Raw genomic sequence first — 22,617 nt, 5'->3', positions numbered from 1 at the left:
CAAAAAAGGAGGAGTACTTCTGGCAATATGAAATTCTGTATCCTTTCAACGCAAAGAAACCATTCAAGCCGACAACTGAAGATACCTCAGTCAAAGGTGATTAAAAAAAAAAAAAAAAAAGAAGTAAAAACATTAACACATGCACATCCCACATTAAATAATAAATATAATAGCCAACCATGTGTGGTGAGTTGCCTATACTGTACCTCAACAATAACTTCAATGGTTCTTAATACATTAGAATCAAAATATGTGTCACGGCGCCCATCGTCACCAAATCCCCCACACATAAACACTGGGCTTCACAATACTACCTCCAATGAATGACAGAGCGAGGTGCCGCTGACTTAGAGGAATGTGGAAAGACCTATAAAGGGATAGCTGATTTACTTGCTTTGATGCAAACTAACTTCAAGGGGAAAACGGTAAAGCTGTGTGAAGTGAAAAATGCTACAAGCGTATTTTTGTAATGATGAGCTATCAATGGTAAGCTCTTAAAACAGCAGATTTAATCACTTATCTTGATCACTTGTTTATCTTTAAATCCTTAAATTCCTGCCTATATTCCAATTTAAGCTGGTGCTATGACCTCTGCCCAAGTTGCCTGTTTCAGGGTGGCTCTTTTCTCTTGCAATATGCTAAGAAGGCACCTCTACATGGAAGGACTAGAGTTGTGTTTGTCTATACCAGCATTTCTCAACGTATTCTTTAAAATGATGCACATTCTCAAGGCACCTCATTCTAAAATATATGAAACTAAACCATTAATTTTACATATCGCAGTTGCATCCACACATGTGTGCCACCCAACATTAGGGGTGATTTATTCTTCCACCTTCACACAGTGGTACGAATTGGTATTCTAGCATTTCCCTTTCTTCCTCAGTTTCTCTCCCTCTCTCTACCAATTATGTAATTTGCTGTTAGGATGCCAATGGCTCACCCACACTGTGAGCAAGGTTGTAATGCTGCACAATAAAAACCTGTAACTTTAACAAAAAGGCAGCCTTCATTCATTCATTGGCTTGTTTACAATTTTGAGACATTTTGCCAAGGCACCCCTAAAGAACCCAAAAGGTGCCACAGAGTGCCACGGCACCCTGGTAGATAAAGGCTGGCCTACACTGTGCGCATCAGCAGAAACACACAGCTCCATAGCCTAGGATAGCAAGGCAATCCCCTGCTACTCCCTCCCTTTTTCCAAGCTAACAGACTTCAGACTGCGCTGTTCGGTGTTAAATTTAAACAAAATGCTCCTCTCCATTACAGCCAAGGAAGAGGACATCTTAGTCTCTGTTTCCTCTGCAGCTGCCATTGTCTTGCATGCGTGAGGAGTTATGACATCATCCATTTGATGGTTTCACGGTTCAGTTAGGAGTACAAGCTCTTGTGACAGTTATCATGCATGTCTTGAATGTAGCTGTTTTGCGAAACTCTTAAATCAAGGTGTTTAGTGTCATTATTTCCTATGTGGGCTGGAAGTTCAGGGAAGCAACACAGAGAGCAAGAGCCAGCAATATTAAAAGTTTATAAACTGCAAGTGTTGAGATACAAATTTTAACAAATAGTTACTGGGGGAATATTTACTTTATTGTGTTCAATGAGTTAAGCTAAAAAAAAAAAAAAAACTGCTGATTGTCTAATACGATTTTAAGCTGAAATTTATATACAAATGTAAATCATCCCGTATCCCATAGCTGCAGTCAAAGTTTCAATCAGACAGACAGTTTCTGCTGCCTGATAATCCATAGTGCTTTGGGAATTTTTTATGGTGTTTTTAATGTTTATAAAGTAATGACTGTATACATATAGTAATAAACAGTTCTAAAACCCCAAAATACTCATACATTATAGTTTCCCTTTGAAGCAGCTGCAAAATGGTTCATGATAACCATTTCCATTGTATGGTTGTCACAACTGTCCCTTTATTCCTGGTTTTCAGGAAGTCCCTTTAGAAAGATTTAACTCACCTTGCAATATTCATCAATGGGTATCAGCCGTCTCACTGCTACGTCACGTATGTGACTTCTCCGGAACAGAATTTTTCCTAACAGAAATAAAGAAACATTAGAGCTTCTATGACTGATACAGATGCACAATTCCACAGTCCACTTGAAGACCAAGCTTTTTCTGGCACTTTTTGTTTTCAAGTTTAAATCTGTTTTTCTTTTTGCTAGAAAATTACATGTAACACACAAACATTATATATTTTTTTTCTTAGCAGAGACCCTAGGGAATAAAATGGCGATCATTGCACTTTTTTTTATGTCACACAGTATTTGTGCAGCGTTTTTTGGGAATACATACATTTTATTGCATTAAAATAAAAATGAAAACACAATATATACCCCAATTTTTTAGTATAATATGAAAAATGATGTTACACAGAGTAAATCAACACCTAATATGTCATGCTTTTAAATTGCGCACGCTAGTGGAATGCCCTTACAGGTTACCTGTTTAGAGTTACAGAGGGGGTTTAGTGATAGAATGAATGTTTTTTTCTCTAACGTTCAAAGCAATATCTCACATATATGGTGCGAACACCAATTACATGGTAATTTGAGTGAGCACACAGGGATGGGGGCGCTTTACATTTTTCTTCTTATTCTACATGTACATTGTCCTTTTATTTTTATTTTTTATGACTTTTATTCCCATTACAAGGAATGTAAACATCCCTTGTAACAGAAAGAAGGATGACAGGTCCTCTTTATGAAGAGATCGGGGGTCAAAAAAACATTTTCGGTCAGCAAGTGGTTAAACGAATAAAAAAATAAAAATTACACAGATGATGCAGTCTGTCAAAAAAGCAAATCTGCTTTTGCTCCCTGTAAGATAGTTTTGCTACCTGTTGATCCTGCCATTAGATCCATTTTCCCCCTTACATCAAAAGGCCAAGCTGTCCAGCTGTCAGGTTTCAGTTAGAGGTTTGGACCAACCATTTACCACTGACAGATGATAATACTGGTCTGCTTTTATTCATATGGCCTAAAAAAGGAGGAGTTCAAGGTTTGGCATTTTATACACAATTACATTGGTCCAGCTTGGACCAATGTAACTATGAATATACCATACCTGGAAGCTGAAAATCGCTGAAGTAGATACCACTACTACAGTGATCTCTACTTGCTTCCGAGTCCTGCCCTGCTGCATTCTACACACAGGAGGTTGGCCGCTCAGCACAGACATCATACAGAGAATACATTGCATTTTCTGAATAAATGCAAAGCATTCTCTGATTAGAGGGGTGGAAAGGCATAGCGGCAATATCACGCTCTGCCTATTGTCCAATCATGAATGCAAGCCATAAGCTTCCCCCAACTTTCTGTGTTCACGATGCAGCAGGGCAGCCCTTCAGCGCAGGACTCGGAAGCATGTGGAGATCACTGTTATAACGGTTTCTACTTCAGTGATTTCTAGCTTCCAGGGGTATCAGGTATGGTATATGCATAGTTACAATGGTCCAAGCTGGACCAATGTAACTGCTAGGGATGAGCTTCGTGTTCGAGTCGAACGTACGTTCGACTCGAACATCGGCGAATTCCGAACGTTTGGGCCGTTCGCGTCAAAATTCGAGTGACGCGCGCGCGGACCACAATGCACTGCGGTGGCGCAGTGCATTGCTGCCCCATGATTGGCCAAGCATGCACTGTGACCCCGCATGCTTGGCCAATCGCAGCGCCGGCAGCGACGAGAGCCATGATTGGCCACAGGCATCCTGCCTGTGGCCAATCATAGCTCAGGCTGTGTAGTGCACGCCCCACACTATATAAGGCCGCCTTTGAGGCGGCCTCGTGTAGTGTGTTACTTAGCATCTGAAGCAGTGGGTGTTCTGTGTACCTCCAACACAGTACACACCAATCGTTTTTGGCTGATTTCCTATCTTGCTGCTGTGTAGTGGTTGTTGTCTGTGCCCTGACTGCAGTATACACCACTATATTCACCTCACCTATATAGCTAGTGATCTAGCTTTAACCACTTAACAACTGCCCATTGCCGATTAACGGCTTCAGGGGGGTTGTTTAACTCTGAGAGGCCGTTAATTAACGGCCTCCCAGAATTCTGCTCTCACGTGCCACGAGGTGTGCGCACTCGAGAGCATCCGTGACTGCCGGGTCGCATCACGGATCGCGGTAAACGGCCGCTCATAGCGGCCGTTTACCATGTGATTGCTCCGTCAAATGACGGAGTGATCACTTGGAAACAAACCGGCGTCATGTTATGACGCCTGTTCCTCCCTCCCCTCTCTGTACCGATCGGTACAGCGGAGGGGAAAGAGATCGGTGTCAGCAGCGATGTGGGCTGCATCTGCAGTGCCCACATCGCTGCTCACCGAATTTAACCCCTCAATTCCCTGCCAATACTCTGCAATACCAGTGCATACTCTGCAGTACCCTGCCATTACTCTGCAGTACCCCGCCATTACTCTGCAGTACCCCGCCATTACTCTGCAGTACCCCGCCATTACTCTGCAGTACCCTGCTATTACTCTGTAGTACCCCGCCAATACCCCGCCAATACTCTGTAATACCCTGCCATAAATTGCCATACCCAGCCATACTCAGAGATACCCAGCCATACTCGGTGATACCCTGAAATACCCAGCAATAGACGCCCCCCACCCCTCACCGCCCTCCGGTGCTTCTACCAACTCGCCAGTACGATCAAAGCCAGAATCTTTTTTTTATTTTTTATTTCAGGCTTCCCAGCCTAGAGGTGAGATGTGGGGTCATATTGACCCCCCAGATTTCACTGTAAAGAGGACCTGTCACCCCATATTCCTATTACAAGGGATGTTTACATTTCTTGTAATAGGAATAAAAGTGATCAAAAATATATTTTTGGGGAAAAAAATGTCAAACTAAAATAAATAAAGTAAAATGAACAATAAAAAAATAAAATAAAAATTAAAGCGCCCATGTCCCCATGTGCTCGCATGTGCCACACATGTGAGGTATCGCCGAGAATGTTAGAGCGAGAGCAATAATTCTAGTCCTAGACCTCCTCTGCAACTCAAAACATGTAACCAGTAAAAAAAAAATTAAAGCGTCGCCTATGGGGATTTGTTAAGTAGCGACGTTTGGCGCCATTCCACGGGCATGTGCAATTTTGAAGAGTGACATGTTTGATATCTATTTACTCAGCATAACTTCATCTTTCACTTTATGCAAACATTGGGCTAACAAGTGGTTAATAATAGAGCTTGCAGTCAGTAGTGTTAGGAGATAGTGCGTGCTGTCTGCTCTGTACCCAGTACATACCGCTATAATATAGGGCAGGCCCCTACTTTCAAACATCCAACTTACAAACATCTCCTACTTGCAAACGCAAGGAGACAGCAGCAAGTGAGATGAAAAAAGATGGACGACAAAACAAATTATACAGGGGTGATAACCCTTCCCTATGTTTTCCAAAAAGCTTAAAGTTTTTTTTTTGACTGGAGCTACACTTTAAAAATGTACCGGTTGAAAATGACAAACAGATTCAACTTAACACAACAAACCTACACAGTCCCTGTCTTGTTTGCACCGCCTGTATACTGCTGTTCTGAGTATATAGGGCCTGGGGGCCACACGCATTTCCTTTTTTTAATATGGGTACGGGGTTCCCCTTAATATGCGTACAAGACCCAAATAGGCTGGTAATGGGCAGGGAGGGCTACCCATGCCATGTTTCTCAATGATTTTCAACCATATTGCAGGAACCAGATATAACATTAAAACCGCAAGCAGTTTTAAATGGTGTTATTTCCGTTTAATGTCATTTTGTGCAGGGACTGTTCTAAACACGGGAAACACGTGGCACTTCACAGGCATACTACAGACACCCCCCAGGCACCCTATTTAAAGGAATATTTCACTTTTTTTTTTTTCACTTTAATCGTCATTAAAATCAGTGCTCCCGCCAAAACGGCAGTTTTTAAAACTTTTTTTTGCAGTGACCCATGTCCCCTGAGGCAGGAGGCAGGTCCCCAAACCCTTTTTAGGACACTATCTTGCATATTGGCCGTTAAAATTAGCACTTTCCAATTCGAACGTTCGAGTCCCATAGACTTCAATGGGGTTCTAACGTTCGTACCGAACGCGGGGGTCGTTGCGCAAGTTCTGGTGCGAACCGAACCGGGGGGTGTTCGGCTCATCCCTAGTAACTGCATAAAATATTCCTACCTGACCTACCTGAAATATATTTATTTATTTAATTTTTTTTGAGAGAAAAAAAAAAAAAAAAAAAGGAAGAAAACCTGTTGCTGCAATTGTTAAATAAATAAAAGTGATCTGGAGCTGGACTTTACTGTCTTTTACTTAAATGCCATTTAAAACTACAGTACATGTCAGTCAGACTACCCTGTCCACAAAGTGACAAGGCTGCTGTGCTAATAACCCTTTGAAATAGCAGCATCATCACCCTATTACAGGAAGCAGAAAATTACCAGATCTACTGGCAGGATCAAAAAGGCAATAAAACTGTGGCAGAAGGACTTAGAAAAACGAAATCTCTTGCGTTAAAGCTACTGACTGACTGCATCATATATTTATTTTTATTGTGCCCTTAATTACACTTTAAAGAGAACAGAGGCACAGAATTACCAATAAGTAGCAGCAGTTTCCAAAAAGGTAGAATTACTTCCCCACCACTGGCAAAGTTGCAGCTGCTGAGCCAATCTGACTATTTTTAGATTACTTCTTTCTTTCACGTAAGTGAATATGATCCTAAAGTACCCAAGCTCCGCAAAGATTCAGCTCTCCCCATGCTCCTGGATAGAGTACTCAATTTCTTTGATTATACCATGGCCTCAAAATCAGACAAATTACTTTCCAAGTGCTTCTATTGTGGAGTTATGCAATAAAGAGCTTTCATATCTTCCAGGTGGATTCTGAATGAGAAGTACGGTACTCATGCATGCTTCTCCTGCTTTTGAGTTAGTGGCTTTTCCATCCACTCACTGGACCCATGCTCTGCTTTGTTTTTCAATGTGTTCAAATGTGTTCACACACACACACACACACACACACACACACACACACACACACACACACACACACACACACACACACACCTCAACAAGAAAGTTGAACCTACTTTTAAGTACAATGCTGAGTACACACGACCGGACTTTCCGGCAGACTAGGTCCGACTGAAACAGTCCGGACAATCTGATCGTGTGTGGGCTAATCCAATAATTTTTCGTTAAAAAAAAAATCCAACGGGCCTAGAAATAGAACATGTTTCAAATCTGTCCGTCGGACTCAATTCCTATCAGGAAAACCGGTCGTCTGTATGCTGATTCGATGGACCAAATACGACGCAAGGGAAGCTATTGGCTACTGGCTAGTGAACTTCCTTTTTTAGTCCCGTCTTACATCATCACGTTCAAAACGAATGGACTTTCGAACGGACTCAGTCCATTCATGTGTGGCCAAGTAAGTTCGTTCGGAAGTCCGTTGGAACTCCGTCGAAAGTCCATCTGACCTAGTCTGCCGTAGAGTCCGGTCGTGTGTATGTGGCATCAGGGTTAAAACTTCCCAAAAATTCCTATGAGTACCCCATGTCACATAAACCCAAACAAATATTAAACTCTTCTCCATCCTAACTAAACACTTTCATGCTACCTATTTAGGGCAAAGTGACAGTGTTTGTACACAGCTCACGTGTCTCCCCCAGGCATGTATACTGATCCCACAATGCTCCCTCAGTCTTTCTGCACTACCAAACTAGCCTACTGGTAACAAAGTTTTGATTTTGGGCATGGGGCAAACATTCTTTCCTATTTAACAGCACTTGCGCAAAATCAGCCGATCCCTAGAACGAATACCGTTACCTGGGGTGAGGGTAAAATGAGGTCACCCCCTTTCTGTCTCCAACACCAGAGCTTACACAGGTGGGAACGCTTCAGCAGTGGTGGCAAGGGAGCGTGACTGAGTAAATATATATGCCTGGGGTGGGTGGTATATATAAAACTTCTAGGAATTCTGCATTTTGAGTTTAAAAATCGTTATAAGGGCACATTCACAACAGGTGCAATGGGACTGTACTGGGCGCTATTACACTGCCTGCACTGCAACACACACCAACTTCCTGCATTGAAACGCAGCAGCAGGTGTGAGTGGCCTCTAAAAGTCTCAAATTTAGTTCTTGTAATCACACATTTATCAATTCAGTTTCAATTCTTGAATTAGAAGACAAATATAACTGAATATTCAACAAAACATACCAAACATATCCATTTTTAACGAAACCTTAGGCTATTAATAGTTCTGGAAGGATACAATATTACGGTAAATGTTAGAAACAGTGCTGAAAATGAAAATCTCTAAAGATTTTGGAAGTAAACAATCTTAAAGAGCAATTCTTAGCAACAGGCACAACTATATCCATCTACATACAATAACTGTACTATATTAACCACCTCAATACTGGGCACTTTCACCCCCTTCCTGCCCAGGCTATTTTTCAGCTTTCAGTGATGTCGCACTTTAAATGACAATCGCACGTTTATGCAAGACTGTACACAAATTTATTTTTAAATCATTTTCTTCACACAGATAGAGCTTTCTTTTGGTGATATTTAATCACTGCTTTTTTTTTTTATAATTTACTAAGAAAAAAAAGAAAAAAACTGATGTGCACTGATGAGGCTGCACTTATGGGCTCTGATGAGGTAGCACTATTATGCCACACTGCTGGGCACTAATAGGCAGCACTGGTGGTTACTGATAGGCAGCACTGGTGGGCACTAATGAAAAAAGCCTATTTAAACCCATGCACAGAAGATCCTTGACTAGGAGAAGGGGGGACATGACATAGCCTACAGTGGGTGCATTCAAAGCCTAGTACACACGCCCAAATGTGAGGCAGCATGGGCTGGTTCAATAGAAACCGTCCGACATATAGGCCGTGTATACTGAAGTCGGTCCGGCTTCTGTCGAAGGGGCATGATGGAAAAAGGTCAGCCAATTGGCTCCTGATCAGCGCTCTCTGTCGATGGCGGCAGAGAGGGCTGACCAGATAATTTTGGTAGGAGGGCTGTCCCCCTATCGGAACACAATAGCACCTCCTGAACTGTATCTGTTTTTTTCTTTCACCCCTGCTGGTGTGTACTAGGCTTAAAAATACCACTACTGCTTTACAGGCAAGCAAACAAAATGACTAGTATTAGTGCCAGTAGTGTCTCTCTGCAGATGCCAATGAGAGCTGCAGAGCTGGAAGTGTGCCTCTGTGTGTCTGCGTAAATCCAGGAAGTGAACAGGCAGCAGCTTCCACTGCCCACAGTTAAAATGGCTGCAGCGGAGGGAGATGTCTGCAACATATTTGGCAAGTACAGAATCACAGTATATATAAAATAAATGTGTAAAGTGATTGGAGGGAAGTTTCAGAATGGCAAAGATGTTTTTATTACAAATTATGTGAGCAAACTGCAGTTCCTCTTTGACGTGCATATTTTATTCTCATGCACACTGCAGCTCAAAAAAGCCGCTTCTTCAGGCATTTGAGCTTTTTTTTTTTCCTCTCTGCCTTTAAACGCCCCTCAATTTTTGCATATTCCTGGCCTATAGTGTGCATGGACACATAGGTAATTAGCGGACCTCCAGCTGTTGCAAAACTACAAATCCCATCATACATCTGCCTCTGGGTGTCATGCTTGTGGCTGTCAGGGTCTTGCTATGCCTCATGGGAATTGTAGTTCTGCAACAGCTGGAGGTCCGCTAATTGTATATCCCTGCTATAGGCATTTTCAGGAACTTAGCAGCAGGGGAGTTTACGGCAGAAAAAAAAAAAAAAAAAACACACACATCACTGGTGAGTTTTGGAGAAGACTCAAAAAAAAAAAAAAAAGGGAGAAAAAAAATGCTCAAAAGCTCCTTAACGTTAGGCGCATTCCCGCATTAATGCATCGTAATGGCGAGAATTCCAGCCAACAGAATGCATTCATGACAGACGTGGGAACGCACATTAATGTCCATTCAAAATGTTTTTTATGCTGCTAAACTCCTGTAGCAGAAAAAGTTTCAAGAGTATACAGTGTGCATGAGGCCTTAAATGTACCACAATTGCCATGGTGTGTATATAGGCCCATCATTTTTTTTTATTTTTTTACTCCCAAGTATTTGGTATACCAGGTACACGTAGGTTAACAGAAAACTGATGTTAAACCAGGGTACCATGTATTACAAACTAGGTAGGGCTAAATAAGTTTGTTAATTCTTTATTTTAAAAAGGTTCCATTAATGTTATTTCTACCATTTAAAAAAAAAAAAAAAAAAAAAAAAAAAAAAGAGATAGAGATAAAAAGTGCCAACAAAAAAGGTACAGATTGTAACTTCCATCTGTGCAAGTAAAATTGACAAAATAATTTAAAAGCAACCAATATATGACTCAGATCCCATACGTTCCTCCTTTCTGTCTTGGGTTTATTTATACTATAGTTTTTCAAATATGCGCATTACTGAGCACAATTTTCACTCATTCAATTTATCTTTCCTAGGATCAAACTTCCATGTAGCATGTAAAAATTCTAAAGCCCCACACACACTATCAGATTTCCTGCTGTGTTTTTCCTTCAGATTTAGCAAAACCATATAATATCAGGTCAAACCTTAGGAGTTTGAATTTGTATGCAATCAGGCAGGCCCTTGTACTACATGGTTTTGGTAAATCTGAAGAAAAAACTCAGCAGAAAAACGGATAGTGTGTATGGAGCATTAGAGCTCCAATACCCATAAAACAAGCAGAGATATCAGGCTACCTTAACCTGGTCATACATGGTGGCATGCGATCATACAGAAATCCAGGATCAGACCTTGTAGCAATTCTCATTTCTCTCTGACATGCACATACAACTATTACGAATAAAAAAGTGTTTGGTGGCTGCAATATGTGGCAGAAGATCATCTCTGTTACCAGTAGAAAAAAAAAAAAAAGTGTAAAAAATCTCCAATAACGTCCCCTTCCCACCCCCCTACCTCCTAACAATTCACAAACTCTTTTTAACCAATGCAATTGGATGTATTCTGTGCATGGTGTGACCATTTACCATTTTTACCAACAGCTGGTTCAACAATGTCCTTTCAAGAAAATGACCTGTAATGAGTAACTTCGTTCATACAGCTTTGGATTTCTGTATAACTAACACCAAGCTCCTTTTCGCCTCCCTACCACAAGCAGCGTGCCCCTTGCCACCCTACTACAAGCAATGTGCCTCTTACCTCCTCTACTACAAGCAGTACACCTCTTACCTCCCTACTATGGGCAGCAACTCATGTGATCCTAAAGCCTACTACACACCGAGTTTCTTCCTTCAACCCATCGGGCTCTGAATGAAAAAAAGCTGAAGAGCTCCCATACTATCAATCCAATGTCAGTACAGCGATTCCCCGCTGGGCTATTGTGATCAGACAAGGGGATGCCCCCTCCCCACTAGAACATACCAGTCAGTGCTCTCAACCACTGGCTGAGAGCGCTATTTGGATGCCGATCAGCAGACTTTTTTCGGTCATGCTCCTTTCACAAAAGCCGGATGTTCTGCTGCCTTCTCTTGGACCGGCTGCCGTACACATGGGCCCAATATTTGGCCCGTGTGTACAACCCTTAATACACACAGCACCTCATGCAATCCTACTACATGCAGTGCTGTACATATTAAAGTGGTATTAAATCTTTGTTTTTTGTTAAATAACAAACGTTATACTTACCTGCTCTGTGCAGTGGTTTTGCACTTCACGTTTTTCCCCTCGCGCAGTGCCTGCAGAGAAAGCTGCTTGCCCTGGGGGCACCGCTGCATTCTTACTCCTGAGCCACTGCTCTATGCGTCCATAAGGCGCCATCCGCTATCTTCTCATTGGCTCACTGGCTGTATTTGACAATAGTGAGAGCCAATGGGCTCCTGCTGCTGTCTCAGCCAATGAGGAAGGAGAGCTCTGGGACAGCCAAGGCCATTGTGAACATTGCTGGATCCAGGTAAGGATTGTAGAGCCTGCTGCACACCGATTTTTTACCTTCATGCACGGAATGCATGAAGGTAAAAAAAACCTTCAGCCTTTGGAACCACTTTAATAGACAGACATCCATGTGTGAGGTTTCAAATTCATAACTTAAGTAAAATGATGTAAATATTGCTAATTGCTACTATGATAATTAACAGGGACTATTCTTAAAGGGGTTTTAAAGGCAGAAGATGTTTTATCTTTATGCATTAAAACACCTTTTGCGTGTAGCAGCTGCCCCAGCACCCCCTAATTACTTACCTGAGCCCCATCTCTCTCCAGCTGTGTCCATGAATGTCTAAGTCATCCGGGACACTCCTCCTGATTGGCTGAGACACAGCAGCAGCGCCATTGGCTCCCGCGGCTGTCAGTCAATCAAAGTCAGCCAGCCAATCAGGGGAGATAGGGCCGGGGCTCAGTGTCTGACTGGACAGATGGAGCTGTGCCCCCAAAGGAAGCTGCTGCCTGTGGGGGCACTCGATAGCAGGGAGGAGTCGGGAGCAGCAGAGAGGGACCCAAGAAGAGGACGATCCGGGCTGCTCTGTGCAAAACCAAGTGCACAGGAGGTAATTATAACAACAGGTTTGTTATTTTTTGGGGGAAAAAAAACCCACAAGACTTTACAATCACTTTAACTAACTCAAATTTGGACACTTTCACCCTTTCCAGTCCAATTTTCAGCACTGTTACGCTTTTAATGACAATTACTCAGGCATGCAACACGATACTCAATGGACATCTTTTTTTGAGACAGATAGAGATTTCTTTTGGTGGTATTTAATCACCACTGGGTTTTTATTTTTTGCTATATAGAACCTTCATTTATTTTAGAAAAAAAATTTGCAAATAAATCTTTTTTTCATATAATTTAGGCCAAAATGAATTCTGCTACTTTTTTGGGGAAATATAACCAGTATATATTATTCAGTTTGTGTAAAAGATACAGGATCTGTGACTCTGACATACAACTTGACTCATTTTTTATTACTGGGAATAATGGAGAATGTAGTCGTAGGTCAATAGATCAAATTGTTCCTATTCTATGTAACCTTTAATGCCAGACGGGAAATCCTACTCCGCTGGAAACCTCCCAATATTCTTACCTCATCTGACTGGTGTGCCCGTGTTGATAGAGTGCTGCCGTTGTATAGGCTTACATATGAAAGGCAGAATGGCCCGAACAAAACTGACAAGATCTTCTCTTCTTGGATTGATGCTCAGGCTCATGATTGTAGGGGCTGTACAGTCTGCATAGTTGCCGACCCCCTCTTTACTTCTGGTAAAACCCTACTATATTGCAGGAGTCCAATTCAACCACATACAGCCAAGATCATGTGTGCTTTTATGATGGTGTTGCTGTCCCATGATTAAAAGCTTTATTTTATTGTACACGTCTGGTTTTCCTCTGTAAAAAGCACTGGTGGAATAGTTCTTCATATGACATGAAATTACAGTGATGTTTTTGACATGTACTGTATCTATGCTGTTGCGCATATATGTCTAATGTGTAATTCTTTCAATATACTTTTCTACATGTTAAAAGATTTATTACGCAAATTGACACAAAAATGAAAGATATGCTTTCAAATTTGAATCTACAAATAAGTAGAATATTTGAATCTAATTACACCCAGAGATGAGAATTAAACTTTGAGAGTCTCAGACAGGGACTATATAAGGTTCTAGTTTCCTCTAAACAATCCTCTGTCTCTCATTCTCTTCTCATCTGCAGTAATCACAAGTTTGGACACATATGTAATACATAAATTGATTCCTAACGGAATAAGCTGTTAGGGCTGGTTGTCATATAAAATGTCAATTTAATGTATTTTTGCATTGTGGGAATTTAAATGTAAGTTCTGTTTTTTATCACGCCTCTCAAGAGATGGTTGCATTAGAATGATTCATTTTAAACTTTGTAAGCGGTTTTATGAAAAGCTGATGTTTTTCATATATATTTGGGAGAATGGGAAAAGCTATGTCCTAATTTCACCTCCACTCCTGTTACAAAGGCAAACAATGTCATCAATCCAGACACTACAGGAACACTCAGAGGTCAGGACAGCAATGCATTAATGGTTCATTTTTGGACAATGAACAATGGTTTCTTCATTGTACAAATTAACCATTTACTAAGACATTTGACTTTGAAAAGTGAGAGCCAATTATGCCTATGAAGCATTTTCTTATGCTGAATATGCAGGACAATACCTCCAAATACTTGCTGTATTTACATTTGACTTTATAGCATACCTATAAATAAAACTTAAAGTCTTAAAAAAAGTATCCTCGAAACATTGCTTTAATTTAACCACTTAAGCTCCGGACCATTTTCCAGCTAAAGGACCAAGCCCCTTTTTGCGATTCGGCACTGCGTCTCTTTAACTGACAATTGCGCAGTCGTGCGACGTGGCTCCTAAAGAAAATTGATGTCCTATTTTCCCCACAAATAGAGCTTTCCTTTGGTGGTATTTGATCACCCCTGCAGTTTTCATTTTTTGCGCTATAAACAAAAAAATAGTGTCAATTTTGAAAAAAATGCATTTTTTACATTTTGCTATAATAAATATCCCCCAAACATATATAAAAAAAATTTTTTTCCTCAGTTTAAAGCCAATACGTATTCTTCTACATATTTTTGTTAAAAAAAAAATATATATTAAAAAAAAAAATCACAATAAACGTGATTGGTTTGGGCAAAAGCTATAGCCTCTACAAAATAGGGGATAGTTGTATGGCATTTTTATAAAAATTTTTTTTTACTAGTAATGGCGGCGATCAAAGATTTTTATTGTGACTGCGACATTATGGCGGACACGTCGGACAATTTTGACACATATTTGGGACCATTGGCATTAATACAACAATCAGTGTAATTAAAAATGCACGATTATTGTAAAAATGTAATTCGTAGTGAAGGGGTTAACCACTAGGGGGCAGTGTAGGGGTTAAGTGTGTTTGTGTTTGTTTTTTTTACTGTAGTGGGGCGTGGCAAGGGAAACTGATGTCACTGATCGTCTTTCCCTATAACAGGGAACAGACGATCAGTGACAGCTTCAGTAGGAAGCACGAGGAGAGGTTTTTTTACACTTACCTCTCCTCGTTCTTCAGCTCTGTGACCCGATGACCCGATCGCGGGACACTGTCGGCGATCGGGTCCGCTGGCCCGCGGTCACTGAGCTCAGGACCGGGTCGCGAGTGCACCTCCGGCGGCGTGCTCATGACCCACAGCTGGGCACTTAAAGGGCAACGTACCTGTACGTGCTTGTGCCCAGCCGTGCCATTCTTCCGATGTACATCTGCGTGAGGCGGTCCTTAAGCAGTTAAAATTGTGCTTTGCTTTGCTTGTCTTTCCTTTTTAGCAAAACAAATTGCATCTGCCGAACCAGGAGTGGAGTCCCTTGTTCCACTCCTCGAGCAGCCATCTGGCCTTTGTCAACATTGGGGGGAAGTTGAGCTCAAATGTGCGTTTCAAGTCGCTGGGGATATACGTCCCCAGGTAGTTAAGATGGCTGACCATTTGAATTTAAATTTAGTTTTCAGGGGGGACAGGCTGTCTGATGTCATGTTAATGCCCATAGCCACTGACTTGTCAAAGTTAATTTTTAAATTCGATATGTTCCCATATCGTTTACATTTTTTAATTAGGTTTAGGAGAGACACAACAGGGTTGTTAAGAGAAAATAAAAGATCATCTGCATATGGAGAGATCTTGTATTGGGCCTGGTCTATAGTGAATCCTGTTATATCTGGATACCTGCATATCATGCATAGAAAGGGCTCTAGTACTAGGGCGAAGAGAAGGGATGACAATGGACAGCCTTGCCTGGTGAAGGGATCAGAGAGGACTGCATTGGCTTTGACCTGGACAGTTGGCATAGAGTAAATGTTGGTGATCCAGTGTAGCATCTTATCACCCAATCCGATGTGTTTAAGAACAGAAGACATAATTCCCAACTAACCTGGTTAAAAGCTTTCTCAGTGTCTGTGCTGAGAAAAACGCATGGTGTTTTGGTCACTGATGCCCTATGTATTAGGTTAAGTACCTAGCTTCTCTTGAGGGGACGAAATCTACTTGGTCTAGATGTATAAGGTCTGTCATATGCTGAGATAATCTATTGGCCAGTATCTTAGTAAAGATTTTAAGATATATATTCAGGAGGGATATAGGCCTGTAGCTGCTGCATGCAGCTGGATCGTTTTCCTCTTTAGGGGTGAGGGAGATGTGGGCTCTAATGCACTTTTATTTACCTGAAAATAAATGTGCATTCATGATTTTGTTTTTTGACCATTATAACAGGTGCCAGCAGATCTAATAATAGTGTGGAATAGTCCATCAGAGACTACAGTCTTAAAGAAAACCTATTTATAGTCCTGCTCAGAAAGAAAGACCATTCCTCTGAAGAGGTCTGCCCTTCCTATTTAGTACCCTATATGCTAACCAGACTGTCACAATAGCAATGATTTACTGCACAAAGCCTAGTCCTAGAAGATGAACTGCCATTTGTCCCACAATACAAAAGAAACAGTGTTCTGAATCATTCAGTTTCCTTGGAGCCAGACAAGCTCAGCACTGTCCTCTCAATGCAGGCTACCCATAACATCTTGTGTTAGCATCTATGAATGTGAAAAAAAAGAAAGAACTGGGAAGGAACAGCACTATAAATTTACCCACAAAGCCGATATTGCATTGAAAGTAAGTAAATAACAAATGGCACAAAACATATAATTAAAGAAATGTATGAATTATTCACATGTCACTTAAAGCGGGAGTCCGCCCGGAGTTCCGCCGTTTTTTTTTTTTTAAAAGCCAGCAGCTACAAATACTGCAGCTGCTGACTTTTAAAATAAGGACACTTACCCGCCCAGCGCGCCCGCGATGTCGGCACCCGAAGTTGATCTCTCGATCGTCTCTCGGGTGCTGCCGCCGCCATCTTGGGTATGGGAATCAGGAAGTGGAGCCTTTCGGCTTCATTTCCCGGTTCCCTACTGCGCATGCGCGAGTCGCGCTGCGCAATAAGGATGGACCCGCTGCCTCTGGGATCTGTGCGTTTCCCAGCAGGCAGCAGGGGACTTTCGGAAAGGGGCGTAATCTACGCCCCTTTCCGCAGAGAGCCCCCCCGGAAGTGGGTGCAGATACCTGTACTGTACAGGTACCTGCACCCCCCTCCCCCTTGAAAGGTGCCAATTGTGGCGCCGGAGGGGGGGAGGGTTCCAATGAGCGGAAGGTCCACTTTAGGGTGGACCTCCGCTTTAATCAGAATTGGTTGGAATTCATCTTGTGGAATTCTGGGATTTGTCAGAAATAGTCAGCACATCCTGCAAGAGATGATTTATTAGATGCCTTATGCCATGTACACACGACCGGACTTTGACGGACTAGGTCTGATGGTCTTTCCAACGGACTTTCTGCAGAGTTCCGACGGACGTTCCGAATGAGCGGACTTGGCCACACGCAATCACACCAAAGCCTGATGGATTTGAACGACTGGACTAGAATAAGGAAGTTCATAGCCAGTAGCCAATAGCTGCCCTGGCGTCGGTTTTTGTCCGCCGGACTAGCATACAGACAAACGGATTTCTCAATAGGAACTGGGTCCGACAAAGTTCCGGTGAAAAAATTTGTAACATATTCTATTTCTAAAGTCCGTCAGATTTTTGGATAGCAAAGGTCCGATGGAGCCCACACACGATCGAATTGTCCGTCGGACCTTTGCTGTCGAAAAGTCTGGTCGTGTGTAAGCGGCATAAGTCTTTGAAAACCATCAAGACAGAAGGCATAAAATGAACCCTAATCCCTCATCCTTTACATCTTACTATTAGGCTTATACGGCATGTATAGTTAGAAAATGGGCCACTATAAAACACGCCAATTACATTTAGACACACAAATTTGACTTTAAAAAAAAAATAAATAGGAAAAATTCCATCAAATTAATATTCTCTTTATAAGGCAGCTGGTGGTTTGTGTTGTTGTGAATAACGGTGTTAGTCTCCAGGTGACAGTCTAGTTAATTTTCTTAGGATATCAGACGGGTGAGTCTGGGCTTAGCCATCTGTCCTCCAGAGTACAAAAAGAGGAATATGGTGGGAAGATGGCAGAATTGCAGTTTTTTGGTTTTTTTTTAAAGGGGAGATACCAGCCAGAAAACAAGTAATGTTAGAGAGTGCTGCCAGAGATCGCTGTCACCACCAACTCTCTTCTGTGTGTACTGTAGGTCATGCCTCCTCTTCTGTGTGCACAAATTATGTACTCATATCCTTTTGAGAGGTGTAGCCAAACAGTGTAGCGAGAAGGGTGGGGTTCACACAGTTGACCTCTCTAACTTACCAATCACAGCCTTGTTCATAATTAAATATTCAGCTCAGCATCCCACAGGAGTGTAGTGTAGGGCATTAGGACTGTCTACCCTCTAAAATCTATGGGCACCCCATATTACTCGGTGTCTAAAGCCGCGTACACACGGGCGGACTGTATGGCCAACTTAGTCCGTCAGACAATCCGACGGACAGTCCGTCCTACTTTCGAATGAACGGACTTGACCACACATGATGAACAAACAGTCCGTCGAAAGCTTGCGCGATGACGTGTACAGCACGTACGACGGGACTAGAAATAGGACATCCAATACACAGCAATGCAACCTTCCGCCGTGTAAATCCTTTCTGAGCATGCGCCATACTTAGTCCGTCCAACTAGCCTACTCACGAGCGGATTGTCCGCTGAAACCAAAGTCTGACGGACAATATTACGGAAATTCCGAAATACTTAGTCCGCCAGACTGCACGCTGAAAAAGTCCGCTGAAGCCCACACACGAGCGGACTGTCCGCTGAAATGTGTTTCGACGGACTAAGTTGGCCAGACAGTCCGCCCGTGTGTACGCGGCTTAAGGTGTGACAGCTGGTTGTTGGTAAGATGGAGGATTTGTTTGCTGGGATGATTTTCATTTCTTCTCATGGCTCAAAAAGTAACCTTCCAAATCACAGTACAGCTAGAGGAAATGCAAGGGAGAGCTTACTTGTTTTTAGTTCTGGACCTTGCGAGCCACAAAGTTAATATATATCAATGAGCAATAGCACTTTATAGGGATAATGCCCGAATAAATCACAAATAGGAAATGTATTCAGTCAAGTGTTATCTGAACACTCCACAGGGCTTGAAACAGAAAAAAACGGCATCAAAGGTTTTTCAATCACACTGACATTTCAGTGGGGTGCCCCCAACCTTTCCCGAGGTAACATAAAAAAAAAAAATCGCACACCCCGACCTCATGGTGTAAAACCCCAACCCAACATGATAAAAACAGTGTGCAAGGCTTATATTAAAACACAAATGTTTACCCTGTATAGAGATAGAAAACAAGACTAAATGATGGAGAATGCTTCCTGGGGAGGTAAGCGGCACAAAGTGTTAGCATTCTGTTAACATTACTTTAGGACGCTGTAACCTTTTTTTTCCCCATAATAAGAGCACAAAGAACCCTGAAGGCTGCTTTGCTAGGTTTAGTCTGTCAGTCTAGTTCGTCCATGAAACTACCAATCCAAAACAGAATGCACTAACCAAGCAATGTTTCATTTTATTTGGCATCTGAACTAAAAGGTGCCTTTAGGACGTGGGAATGAGACATGGGAAAAACGAGGCCTTGTACTCCATGTCTTATAAGGGAATTAATCATCATTCATAAGCCCAGCCAGGCAGTCACTTCTTGTTATGGCAGTGCCAGGGGTGAGGCCAATAAATGAAAGTCATCCAAAAAGAATGAGGACATTAATCGGAACATAAGAATCTCCATTCTTCAGAATAAACCCGATATTCACAGGATCATGGAGAATGGTTATTATCTTCCAGTTACTACAGGACTATTTTGCTATATGAATACCAAAGAGGCAGCACTAAAATGACAGAGGCATTTGGCTGATTTTTCCCACAGTTTTCTATGCAGATATCCATTTAGTTTGTCATTGTCCATACCCAAAATAGAAAAAATAAAATAAATGCTGTACAGGCAGTCCCGGGTTACAAACAAGATAGGGTCTGTAGGTTTGTTCTTGAGTTGAATTTGTATTCAAGTCAGAACAGGTACATTTTTTAAGTGTAACTCCAGCCAAAAAAAAAAAAAAAACTTTTACGCTTCGCTTAAAAAAAAAAGCTTATTCTTTTGGATAACAGAGAAGGGTTAACACCCCTGTAGCATATATTTTTTTTGCCGTCTGAGCCCCTGTTCAGAAGATTTCACCTCACTTTCTGTCCCAATGACAATTAGATTTTGAAAACTTTGGGTTGTTTTTCCCATAACACTTACAGGAGTTTTCCTTCCTAGGGGTAGATTCCCTCTCGCTTCCTGTTGTCTCCCTCAGTTTGTAAGTAGGAGTTATTTGTAAGTCGGATGTTTGTAACTCGGGGTCTGTTCTGCCCACGGGGCCTTTATTCAATTTACTTATGTATATGTGCTTGAAATAACATATTGGTTTTCATGATTTACACCAAGCTAGTAGCTAGTTACGCAGAGCACAGGCGTCACCTACGGTTCCCTTTCTGGTATAGCTTTAGCTGTTTGTATTAGGTACATATTGTAATTTCTTAGAATGTGTTAATAAAGTTGTTAGGAACCTGTGCATTCTGGGAGAATTCTCTAGAGAAAGTGAGTAAGCCACCATTTTACGAATATACAACAAGGCAGTAAGGCTGTTTCTCCAATCTCTTACCATCACCTCTTAGCGAGCTTAAAAAGTACGTTTCTGTTATCCCATTATGTGTTATAGAGAATGGTTTCTTTATCAAATGCAATATTTTACCGATTGATGTTTTGTTTTATCAATTTGTAGTTTTACCTGGCTTGTTCTAATAAATTTAAGACTAAAGAAATACGGTATCTAAAGTTCATGGAGCGGGAAGATTTAGCTCTCGGTCTTACAGACAGAACAGGGGCCGCCTGTATTTCGTTACACAAATTTACCATCTAAAACACAGCATATACCAGTCGCAACATTAGTAATGAGTATTTGTTTCTTAAATATTCAACTACCTTTTCCAATCATGTTTAAGAACCCATTCACACTAGCATGACTCCGAACTCACTAGATTTCCAGTGAGACTTTGATTGCGACTTTAAACTCTGGATCAAATTCACATTAAAAGTAGTGCAGGCACCTTTTCAAAGTTGCTGCAACTTTAAAGTAGCACCTTTGAATAGGTGTGATTGAAAAGAATGGGCTGCGATGTGTCATGCGATTTAATGGAGCCTTATATCCGCCACTCAACAGAGGAGAATGGAGGGTCCAATCAGATCGCTCCTGTGAAAGCGACCTTAGACCCCTTTCACACCGAGGCATTTTTTTAGGAGCTTTTGGGCTAAAAATATTGACTGTAAACCACATGAAAAACGTCTCCCCTGCAGTCTCACTATCAAAGCCGGAGGGCTTTGACACTGAGGCAATGTGCTGGCAGGATGTTAAGAAAAACTCCTGCAAGCAGCATCTTTGGAGCTATGAAGGAGCGGTGTATACACCAGTCCTGCTCATTGAAATGAATGGCCACTGCTGCCGAACCGCCGGCAAAGTGCACTGCAGCAGCTCTTTGTGGGTCGTTTTAACACTATTTCGGCCGCTAGCAGGGGGTTAAAAGTGCCCCACTAGCGAGAGCAAACCGCCGCAAGAACGACAGTAAAGGGCCGCTAAAAATAGCGGTGCATTACCGCCAAAGCCCCAGTGTGAAAGGGGCCTTAGCAGCTTGAATTTCAGCCGATTCCTGCTGAATCTGCTGAAATTTGAGCCATGGGTGGCCCTGCTGGCACCACCTGGCTTGGTAAAGGTCAATTTCAAAATCAAAGGAGCTAGGCGAAAAACTCAGAACAGTAACTGACAGGAAGTAGCAGAAATAAACCACAGCCTGTACAATAGCTGCTAATGCTTTGTATAAGACTTGGGTCTAAAAATATGTAGAATTAATACTTACCCAGCTTTTACCTGTCTGCCTCTTGCAATTGCTACTATCTTCTTCCTCTCTAAAGCCGGCCATAGATGATTCAATTTTCTTTCCTGCAACCACGGGTTGCAGAAATGAAAATCATTCTAGATTCCCCCTCTAAAAGTCAGTCCCTCCTGTGGAGCTATTGTGTTCTCCTGGTAGGGGGGAGCCATCCTAGCCCACAGAACACAGTGATTACTGCTAGCAGCTACAGCCACTGGCAATAAGCACATGAAAGATCCCACAGACTGGTTGAAACCAAGTTGATTGATTAACGTGGGTACAATAAGTCTGTCCATACTAGAGGTCGACCAATATGTGTTTTTCTCTGGCCGATGCCGATATTTAGAAATCATGGCGGCCGATGGCCGATATATGATGCCGATTTTTTTATTTTATCCCCCTTCATCTCATAAAACCTAACAGACACCTTTCCCACTGGGGTGTTTTTTTAGGCGCTTTTGGGCTAAAAATAGCGCCTGTAAAGTGCCTGCAAAACGGCTCCCCTGCAGTCTGTGTAAAAAACAGAGTGCTTTCCCACTGAGGTGATGCGCTGGTAGGATGTTAAAAAAAAGTCCTGCAAGCAGCACGTTTGGAGTGGTGGATACCGCTCCTCCACCACTCCTGCCCATTGATATTAATGGGCACCACTGCTGAAGCGCATG

General features: G+C 42.0%; 1 protein-coding gene across 3 annotated transcripts in view; it reads right to left on the bottom strand.

Moving 5' to 3' along the window:
- Window positions 1-22,617, bottom strand: part of SH3PXD2B (SH3 and PX domains 2B) — a 298,381-nt gene that overhangs the window by 134,238 nt on the left and 141,526 nt on the right. For all 3 annotated transcript variants that reach the window (XM_077472772.1, XM_077472773.1, XM_077472774.1), the window contains exon 4: window positions 1,971-2,047. In XM_077472772.1, the coding sequence (XP_077328898.1) occupies window positions 1,971-2,047 (77 nt within the window). The remainder of the gene's footprint in view (window positions 1-1,970; window positions 2,048-22,617) is intronic.

This window comes from Lithobates pipiens, unplaced genomic scaffold (assembly GCF_037356315.1).
Source record: "Lithobates pipiens isolate NorthernLeopardFrog02 unplaced genomic scaffold, aLitPip1_a1.2 Scaffold_8, whole genome shotgun sequence".
NCBI lineage: Eukaryota > Metazoa > Chordata > Amphibia > Anura > Ranidae > Lithobates > Lithobates pipiens.
The sequence above is the reverse complement of the archived record's forward strand: the minus strand, read 5'-3'. Positions and strand labels throughout refer to the sequence as shown.